At 30.5% G+C, this 10,969-nt stretch overlaps 1 protein-coding gene across 4 annotated transcripts in view; it reads right to left on the bottom strand.

Moving 5' to 3' along the window:
- Window positions 1–298: 298 nt before the first annotated feature.
- LOC145313781 (uncharacterized) overlaps window positions 299–10,969 on the bottom strand; it is a 49,465-nt gene continuing 38,794 nt past the window's right edge. For 2 of the 4 annotated variants that reach the window (XM_080153392.1, XM_080153394.1), the window contains exons 13-17: window positions 5,168–5,301; window positions 4,736–4,810; window positions 4,278–4,381; window positions 2,305–2,441; window positions 299–1,574 (exon numbers count right to left, since the gene is read on the bottom strand). In XM_080153392.1, the coding sequence (XP_080009518.1) occupies window positions 1,441–1,574; window positions 2,305–2,441; window positions 4,278–4,381; window positions 4,736–4,810; window positions 5,168–5,301 (584 nt within the window). In that variant the 3' untranslated portion in view covers window positions 299–1,440. Of the gene's footprint in view, window positions 1,575–2,304; window positions 2,442–4,030; window positions 4,059–4,277; window positions 4,382–4,735; window positions 4,811–5,167; window positions 5,302–10,969 lie in introns of all 4 variants that reach the window. The other 2 variants (XR_013877486.1, XM_080153393.1) reach the window with 2 other exon arrangements.

The raw sequence follows: 10,969 nt of genomic DNA, 5'->3' as shown, positions 1-10,969 counted from the left end.
TTTGTACATGTTAAAAATTGGAAGATTTCATTAAATAAAAGTAATCGCAAATATACTTAGTAAATAACTTGGAATGTGCACCAGATTTTCATGTACTCTAATGAAGTGATACTTAAAGCTGGCTAAAAAACGATACCTCCATCTACTCTTTTCCCTTCTACTGGATGAACGAACTGATTAATAAACCTAAATTGTCAACAAATTTTTCCTTGTCAATATATCCAGGCATTCTAAATCCATTACACAAACAGACCAACTATTGAAAATTATTGTAAAAAAGCTTTGACAAAAAAAAGTATTATTTTTATCCATATATTTCAAAATTTACATAAATTAATGAGAAAAAAATAACCAAAATACAAAATTTACTAAAAACAATATTTATCACATTAATAGTTTTAAAAATTTACAGCTTTTAAGTATAAAAAGCATTTATATTTTAACATCTTTATAAAATCTTGTTAAAATATTTTTAGTTAAATCTAAAATTGACAAAGTTACAAATATCGAAGTTTTACGATTAAATTGAAAGCATTATCAATTTGAAACTTTAGCAATGGAACAATGGATGATAAAATGTACCCAGCATGCTGCACCAATTATTTTAAACAAAAATACCCCCCATGCAAGGACGTCCAATTGCCTCCCCCCCCCCCAAATCAAAAAGCTTTGACGGCCTTGCCCCCATGACCAATGTCCCATCCCTCCATATTAAAGAGTCAACATAATCACAATCAAAGCTTTCATAATATATATTTATACGTTACAACGAAAAATTAAAGAATTAATGAATAACAAGGAAATTACGTTTAATTGTAACGAAACTTGTTGATAAGTACTATATTGAAAAAGAAAATATAAGCGAGAATTTTGCGTAACAGAATGGCATACAGACAGAAATGGTATGTAACATAAAAAATAAGATTCGCTAAAAAAATTTTTTTTGCTGATTTCTACAAGCACCAAAACTTGCACTATTTGATCAAACTTGTAAGTTAGTAAAGTTTTGAAGATGATGGGGAGAGAGGGGAGGTGTACTGACCCCCCACCCCAACTATCTAAAATTTAGCACAAGGGGGGTGAAGTTGACTCCAAAGTTTGGTTCAAATATAATGACAGAAATCATCAGTGTAAATATTGTATTGTCAACTTTTCATAGAATTTCAAAATTTTGGACACATCTATAAATCCTATTTAAGCTACACAAACTTTTAACAACAAAAATCTAAAAAGCAACAAAAAAAAACATTGGAAATTACCATATAGGGGCTTATGAAATGAGCTTTAAAAGAATGGATACGGATAGTCCAATCTTTATTTAAGAAGATATTTAGTATAAAACCGTAAGTAGATTAAAAAAATAATAACTTACTACTACTATGAGTTTCTTTCCATATTGGGAATGATTGTGTAGTAGATTTTCTATAAATTTCTTTTGCTTCACCAGAAAGTATAAATATCCAAAATGGCGGGGAAACTTCTTTCATAATCATGAACTGCTATGAGTCTGTTGTCATCAAAAACAAACATTCCCAGGCTGGATTGATCAAACATACAGTCCTTCTCTTCTTTTCCTAAATTATTATTGTCTTTTTATATTACAAGTTTAGGAATTTGTTTACGCATATGGATATAATATACATAAAGGAGGGTGGGGACATTAGACTATACATTAAGATATATAAGTTTTCCGGAATTTTAATGTTGGGGGAGATTTGAAATCTGCATCAAATTTTAAAGATTTTTTTTGTAAAATTCGTTTTTGGTATGATTCTTTATCTAAAAGCGGAAATGCATTTTAAGTTAATTAATTTTGGCCAATAGGATAGGTGGATTTAAACTACCTGCGCTCTAATTGGTTGAATGATGTACGCCATCCAATCAGAGCGCAGATTTTTTAAATGATGCCAAAATTAATTAACTTAAATTGCATTTCCGCTTTTAGATAAAAAAGTATACCTAGAAAAAACGAATTTTATAAAAAATCCTCAAAATTTGATGCAGATTTCAAATCTCCCCCTAACTTTAAAATTCCGGAAAACTTATATATCTTACTATACATTACACTGGTAATCAAAAGTTTTATAACCACTTAATCTAATTCACAGGCTCATAAACTTTGGTTGCCTTTTTATTACATTTTGATGGCTGATTTTAGTGCCCAAACATTCAAAAAAAAATTTATTTTACAGAAAGGGTAGCCTTATTGAAAAAAAATTAGTTGTCCACGAAAAAAAAAGTAAAAGGTGTAGTTCTTCTGACAAAACATTTTCCTATCCGCGGACAACAAAGATAAAGTCTTACCTTTGGACCGTTCAAGATGTGTGGGAATATTGAGAACACTGATGAAATTTCCTGTCTTCACGTCAAACAAGACAAACCGCTTGGAGTCGGCGACTAACAGGAAGGCTGAGTGCGTGTACACACACACTGACTCGTCTCTGAAGGGTTAAATATGTTCTATTTATTTGAAACAAGGTAGCCAACATTTTAACATTTTATTTTATATTTTGAATAAAGGATGCTCAAAAAGTCCTGAATGTCTCTAGTAGTGCAAGATTGAAGAACTAGTGTCAGTTACCTATGCTCTACTAAAATCTTTCATAAGATTGTGCCTATTTGTCCTAGTAATCCCTTAAATATGATTAATTATCTAGGGTTTGTTTCAACAAGGTGGTCTAAAAGGAAAAAGAATGTATAGTGACACAACATATATTATTTTCTGTAAAAATTCCTTACTAGAAGAAACTATTTTATTTCAAAATTGGGTAAAAAATATTGTCTTCAAGTGAAATATCTGACCCTACTTTATTAATTCATTTGAAAATGTAGGTAGCTAGTTAAGTGTACTAAATAGTTCATTTCAAAGAGGATGTAGTTAATACAATACTTTGAGAGAGAAATTTCAAGTTAAATATTGAAGTATGCTTGAATTATATTGAAAAAGAATCAATTTAATCTAATTTTAATTTTCTTGGTATCTTTATTCATTCGAGTGTTTTTTTTTAAAGTCCTCATCACGTACTCTAGAAAGAACTAGAGTACAAAAGTCCTCATCACGTACTCTAGCAAGAACCAGAGTACAAAAGTCCTCATCACGTACTCTAGCAAGAACCAGAGTACAAAAGTCCTCATCACGTACTCTAGCAAGAACCAGAGTACAAAAGTCCTCATCACGTACTCTAGCAAGAACCAGAGTACAAAAGTCCTCATCACGTACTCTAGCAAGAACCAGAGTACAAAAGTACCATTTTGAACACTCGTAAATTATCCCTCGCTTAATATGAAGATGGTTTTTGGGCATAAAAAAGAAACAGAAATTTCGTTGTCAAAATGGCATTAAACCTACAAAAAATTAAGATGTTTAATCTTAAAGCTGAATTTAATTGTTCTCTTTTTGTTTTATCCAGAAAATAAAAAAAATATTAAGATTAGATTCTTATCTTTGTATTTTTTTCTCCAGAAAGATTTATATTTTTAAAACCTTAATACCTATTAATTTCTTGTAAACTAGTGGCTACCCCCCTAGAAGTCTTTCGGGACACTCAAGACGATAGGGTCATCTTTTTTGGAGGATAAAGAAACCATCAACCTAAAATAAAATTGTTTACCTACAAGAATCTTTACTGTAAAGAAGAACCATCAAAGGGGTAGTTTCACGAAATGCATTTGAACTTAATTTAGTGAACCGCATATTTTTTCCTGGTTAATTGGTTAAACTACGTTTATATGGCATATATTTGAAAGAATTTTTATTTTCTACCACATAGTTTTTAAAATATCAAGACTTGAAAATCGTCTTTTTAAATTGCATATATCACAAAAAGACGATTTTCCATTCTTGATATTTTCAAAACTACATAGTAAAAAATTGAAATTCTTTCAAATATATGCCATATAGATATAGTTAAGATATAATTAAGTTCAAATGCATTTCGTGAAACTACCCCTTTAAGCAAGATCTTTTAGCTACTAAAAAGAGACTAAGACAGGCAGACATCCTGTTACTTTTATATTAATATTTCCATGCCTGCTAAGTCCATATTTGACTAGATCCAGGTTTATAGTGTACATGAGATCTACATAATATGCTAGATACACACACAGACGGACATCCTGGTAACTTTATATGAAAAATAGAACATTTCCAATGCCTGCTAAGCCCATATTTAACTAGATCCAGGTTTATAGTGAACATAAGATTAACATGATATGCTAGATACACAGACAGACAGACATCCTGGTAACTTTATATGAAAATAGAACATTTCCAATGCCTGCTAAGCCCATATTTGACTAGATCCAAATTTATAGTATACATGAGATCCCCATTATAACTGTAAACACTCACACTTCGGCCACAAGCAGCTTCTGGGGCACTCTGGTAATAGGATCAATCCTTAAATTCGTGTTTTCCATCAAGGTGTTTAGTCGAGCATAGAACCTACATCCTTCTCTTGTTTTGAATTTTTTTTATATTTAGGGATAGTTTTTCGTTGGAATGTTCATTACTTTATGTAAGGTTAGTTTAGGTTATTTTGAGTACTGTACTGGGTAGTTATCCCCCCCCCCCCCACCCCCTCGTATTTCTTATTCCTTTAAAAAACAATAACAAGGGGTCCAAATAAAATGATTCTTGACACTTGTACATGTAGCTCATATCAAAAGATTCCTTTTACAACCTTAGCATTCTACAACAAAATTCTGTAATTTGTAAATATTTATTGGATTGTGCCTGAACGATGCAAATCTGTTCTTTCCCGTTGACAAACAGTTGATAATCACAGCTGTCCAAAATTGTTTGTTTTATCTAAAAAAAATTCATGTACAAAATTATATCAAGCTTTTTTTGTATTGCAACAAGAGTTTTTAAAGTTTATTAATTTTTTTTATGTCACACATATCATGGCCATTTTTGTCGGATTTTTGAATGAATAAGTCTAATACCATGAATTAAAACAAAGTTTTGTTGTTGTTTTAGGGATTCATAATTTGTAGATAAAGTTAAAATTAGATTTATAGCCGAATGAAAATTATTTGAGACGATTCCTCTGATTTTTGAGCATCTGTTCTAGCTTTTTTTATTTTTGTAATTCTCTTATCATGTATGTTGTCATACTTTTTTTTTCTCAAAAATATGACTTTTTAACTAAAAAATTAAACATACCCCTCTATTGCTGCCTTTGAGTAGTGGATTTGTAATTTTGACATGAATTTCTTTGTTTGTAGCATCATACATGTTCAAGTTTCCATCCTTCATCACCAGGTAAATTTCTTCAGGGTCGGTATACAGGGCTACCTCTAAATTAACACAGATATTAGATCCATAAAATGTCTAATTGAATAGTAGAATGATTATACTTTCATATTTCAAGACCAGGTAGATTTTTTTTAGGGTCTGTATACAGTGCTACCTCTAAAATTATTAGATCCTTTAAAATGTCTATTTAGAATGTTTGAAATTTCATATAAAAAAGTAGCACTAGCTATATATTTTGATAACACAATAAACCACTTATTATATTGTGTTATTAAATTTAAAATCAGAAATAATACTTCTTAACTCTCCAAAATAGGACCCTAACTAAGGTTAAATCAAGAAACAAATAATGCTCAATCACATTTTTTTCAATATCATTTTCTTATAAAAATGTAAGAGGGCGTCTGTCTGTACCATAGGATATTGCTGACCCCTTTTCTATGTAGCTTATCATAGCCACATAGCCACTAGAACCAGGGTTGGCATAAAAAAAACCCAAAAAAACCCGGGTTTTTTTAAAATGTACCTTTTGTCGATAATGTTAACTCTATTTTGACTCATAAGGAGTACTATTTTCTAACAAATAATAGAAATTATAAAAACATTTTATTTTAAATATTCTATAACTGCATTTTAACTGCTTATTTTTATATATAAGTTACGGAATGTCTGTCTATATGTAACAAAATAACTCCCTAACCACTGAACCGATATGGTTCTCAATTAAAATTAGCTTCTCATGGGTCTGTTGAAGATTTTTAACTACTTTTTTTTTTTGGGGGGGGGGAGGGCAGATTTCTCTTAGGAGATTTGTGGTGCATTCCCCCAAAATTGGAAAAACCTTCCCTGGACTTATGAAAAGCTAACCTGTACAGGAGAACCATGCCGATTCAGCGGTTAGCGAGATCATATGGTACAGACAAACATCCTGTTACTTTATAAAAATGATATAACCTTATATCTTAAAATTCCTAGGTAATAATCTTTAGAAAACAATAAAACCCAAAAAACTCGGATTTTATTAATAAAACCCAATGGGTTGGGTTATTTGTAAAAAAAAACCAGGTTTTTACCAATGCAACCCTGACTAGAACATAGTTAATGAATAAGTCAGAAATATTTATCTATTATCCTATTGTTGTTTCTTGTTTAAGGAAATATAAAATATTAATCTCCTGTTAGCTTATTAATTATAGAGGAGGTAAATAAACAATATCTAATATACAGGGTGGGGGCAAATAAGACCGGACAAATTATAATTTTTAATCAAATGAACATAAAAACGTCAATTTTAAAGATTTTATTAAATTTCAAAAACTGGGAAGCAAATTGGGTATAAGACTATTAGATTATTCAATAAAATTAGCGTCAGCCCCAATCACAGCCTCTACCCGCCCTCTGAACCGCCCGCCTAGTCAATGATCACCATGTCCCTGTCTAAGCTGGCGAAGTTCTCCTTAATAATGGACATGCGGGAGGTCTTTGTGGTATAGGCATGTTTATTGGTGCATGCTTCAAAGTAGCCTCAGGCCCAATAGTACATAAGATTAAGATAGGGGCTGCTGGGAGGCCACATCTCCTTCTGGACGTGAGTAACCGCAGGATCCAAATTCACCCATCTTTTAAGCTAACCTTCGACACGGCGGCTCTCATTTGGGCCACAATTGAGCTATAGCAACGTTCTATACCTTTTTGGAAATGGCATGAAGATTTAGCAAGGGTTATTTGCGCAACCCATAGTCTAAAACGAGTTCCATATAGCCCCTGAAGTCAAGAACCGAGAAATATTCAAGATTTTAGACGTTTTTGACATGTCAAAATCTGCCACGTTTCACTTTGCCAGTGTACTACGGCTAAGCCAGATGGGATAGAGAGCTCTAGTCTTTTATAGTGTCTTACTTATGTATCTAAGAGTAACTTCAGCAAGTTTTATAAGTCTATCTCATCTACAGATGGACTGATATCAGATTTAGTAAGCCTTAGTCGAGAATCCAGGGTATTGTACGGGCGCACTCTGAATCCGCCTTGTTGAACATATGGGCGGCCAGCTCGGAGTACATGTCCTCCATCATAGTGGGGTCAAACGTCCTGATTGGTTAAGTAGTTTTGGAGCTATGGTCGTTTGAAAAATGTCCGGTCTTGTTTGCCACACCCTATATATTTCCAGAAACACATTAGGTTCTTTGGTTTTCCTTCCATTCTTAGCTATCATATTAAAACAGAGACAATTATATTTTAAAAAGTTATTGAAGAAATGTGGTTAAAAAGCATACAAGAACTCAAGGATCCTATGATGACAAACTAAATTACCCCATTTCTAAAATTTAATTATTCGTTGAAAAGTTAGCACTTTATTAGTCAAGAAAACAACCAATCAAAATCTTAAAACAGTAGGTTTTTTTGAACAAACGAAAAAGATAACATATTTACAAAACTTTGGGTACCAGTAAAATTTACTGTCCAATGTCTCTTCCCTCTCTGCTTTAACTATAATCTTTTTTTTATTTGAGACACGCTACGTTTGAATTATGTCTTTCTTGTTTTTATTAAATATCTTTATTTGATTTAGGTGAAGTATTAGACAAAGATAATAAATATTTATATTTCTAAGTTTTTTAGTCTTTTAAACCATTATATCAAAACTTAATTCTATTTGAACCAGGTTTTTAACTCATAACCCAACCCAAAAATTTAAAAACCCGGGTTTTAACAACCCTGATTTGAACAATATTTTTAATATTTTATAAATATAGGGGAATAAATAAATAAAATGAGGACTCTAAAATACCTCTATTGGAAAAGCGTATAAAGAATATAAAGTGTTTTATCTGTTACAGAAGTGATCAACAATGAAAACTAATAAAATTATCAATTTTAACATAAGGTATCTTAATAAATATTATTCCATTGGCGTTTTTCCTCAAAATAGCTTGTTGAGCAAAGAGCCACCAACCTCAATTTTAAAATAATGGAAAATAAGGTGGTGGGGGTTAATTTTTAATTGATTACTTTAGGTTGTAGGTACTGGTAACCCCTCAGGGTTAGGGCAGACTTAGAACCCTAGGCATAGGACTCCCCCAACCTTATTTTCATTTTCCCCAAAAATAAGTATGAGAGGTTTCAGTGCTATTAGGGAAAGAACCGAAATATTCCATAAAAATCAAACTTCTACAATGTGTTTCAAGAGAAATGCGTTTTTTAAAAACTTAATTAGACATAGAAAATGAAACAATTATATAAAATACTTTATATATTTGGAAAACCTATTCTGGGACATTTATGTTTCAAATATTTAAAAATGATTCCTTCGACAAATTATGCCTGAAAAACCGGTTTTTCCAAAGGCCTTATTTTTGAAGATTTACAGAATTAAAGGTTGTTGAAAAAATTTTCAATAAAATTTAAAAGTATTTTTTTGATATGTAAACCAACATTTTTTTAATGCAATAAAAAAGGTATCAATTGTAAACTTACTCTTCTTTCTTATTTGTTTTTTAACTGGTTGATAAAAAGTAATATACTAATAAAAAACTAAGAAATATTTAGCAATATCCAGTTTCTCAAGCACTTTTTCCAAACTTTGGCTTAATAATCTCGGCTGTTAATTGATGTAAAAAAAATATTTTGATATCCTTTGATGTAGAAAATTATAGAGAACAAGTACATATGAATCTTTTAAACTGTTTTTAACCTATTTTTGAATGGGGGGTCAAAAATATACTAGGACACCTATAGAATCAGACTGCAGAGCCCAAATTTGAATTAAGTCCCCAATAAACTTTTTTGGGGGGATTTAAAAATTAATTTTTAGTGTTGCTGTAATCATTTTGACCGAAGCAAAAGCTTTTTTTTACTTCGGGTAATATTGTGGCTTACAGAACATTTTTATATAATTCACTTTATATTGATACAATAAAAAAAACATTACTCTGTTCATTGGAAATAATTTTTTTTTCCCAAAACAATTAATTTCATTGAAAAATCTAACATTTACAATAAAACAAATAATTCTGAAATCTAACCAATAAGAAGCCTTGTTTTATATAATTCTTTACAATTCAAAAAAAGAGTGTTTTCACAAAGTGACTTATTTCCAATGTAGTTAAATATTTTTTATTTAAATAAAATGAAAAGAATGAAAACCGTACACATAAAAGATACATACTTTTTAAAATTATTTTAAAAGATAAGTTTGAATAATCTTATTTAATAACACATTTGTATATGTGACAAAAATAAATTTGTTGTATTGCATAAACATTTGTTGTCATTTAACCCTTTACAGCCATTTTTTATGTTTTTAAAATAAGTAAGAGAACACAAACATGTTAATGTTAATTCGATGATATATTATAAAGAATTAACTTTTTAGTGAATTTTTATAGTAAAATCATAAGGCCTAATTTTACTCTATACCAGAATACAATATTTATGAAGCAAAACACTCTAAAAGCTACGAATTTTACCCAAATAAAAAAAAGACCTTTTGCTCGGATCAAAATGATCACGGCAACAGTAAAAATTAATATTTAAATCCCCCCAAAAAAGTTTATTGGGGACTTAATTCAAATTTAGGCTCTGCAGTCTCATTCTACTGGTGTCATAGCATATTTTTTATATACGTTTTAAAAATAGGTCAAAAACAGTTTAATATTCTATTGAGAAATATAGGCTGCAGATGCTTAAAAAAACTTTTTCGAGGGTCATGCTGTATAAAAACCATTCCAGTGCTACGTATATTAAAGGAGCTACGTGGTAAAACGTTCCAACTTACTTAAAACTTTTCAACGAAGCTCCTAAACTACAAATAGCACAAAAATATTACTTATGTAAATTTCCAAAAACTAGAGTTTATGACGATTCTAACGGCATGCATAACGTTTTTCTACTATTAATACAAGCCGCGTAATTTGAATTTTAAAAATGTTCACATTTTTTCCACAAACTTTAAATTCGTAAATCTTCAAAATTAAGGTCTTTGGAAAAACCGGTTTTAAGGCATAATTTGTCGAAAAAAATCATTTTATATAATTGTTTCATTTTCTATGCCTAATTAAGTTTTTAAAAAACGCATTTCTCTTGAAACACCCTGTATGTTAAATACCGCCAAACATTGTTCACAATACTAGTGCCAAGTATAAGATATAATAAGAAACCATAATTCACCCCCTCCTTGTATTTTTCTAAAGTAAACTGTTCACAATACTAGTGCCAAGTATGAGGTATGATAAGAAACCATAATTCACTCTCTCCTTGTATTTTTCTAAAGTAAACTGTTCACAATACTAGTGCCAAGTATAAGGTATGATAAGAAACCATAATTCACTCTCTCCTTGTATTTTTCTAAATTAAACTGTTCACCATACTAGTGCCAAGTATAAGCCATGATAAGAAACCATAATTCACTCTCTCCTTGTATTTTTCTAAAGTAAACTGTTCATAATACTAGTGCCAAGTATAAGGTATAATAAGAAACCATAATTCTTTCTCTCCTTGTATTTTTCTAAAGTAAACTGTTCATAATACTAGTGCCAAGTATAAGGTATGATAAGAAACCATAATTCACTATCTCCTTGTATTTTTCTAAAGTAAACTGTTCACAATACTAGTGCCAAGTATAAGGTATGATAAGAAACCATAATTCACTATCTCCTTGTATTTTTCTAAAGTAAACTGTTCACAATACTAGTGCCAAGTATAAGGTATGAT

This window comes from Acartia tonsa, chromosome 3 (genome assembly GCF_053477335.1).
Source record: "Acartia tonsa isolate MP-2025a chromosome 3, ASM5347733v1, whole genome shotgun sequence".
Lineage (NCBI taxonomy): Eukaryota > Metazoa > Arthropoda > Copepoda > Calanoida > Acartiidae > Acartia > Acartia tonsa.
This window is presented reverse-complemented; position numbering and strand designations above follow the sequence as displayed.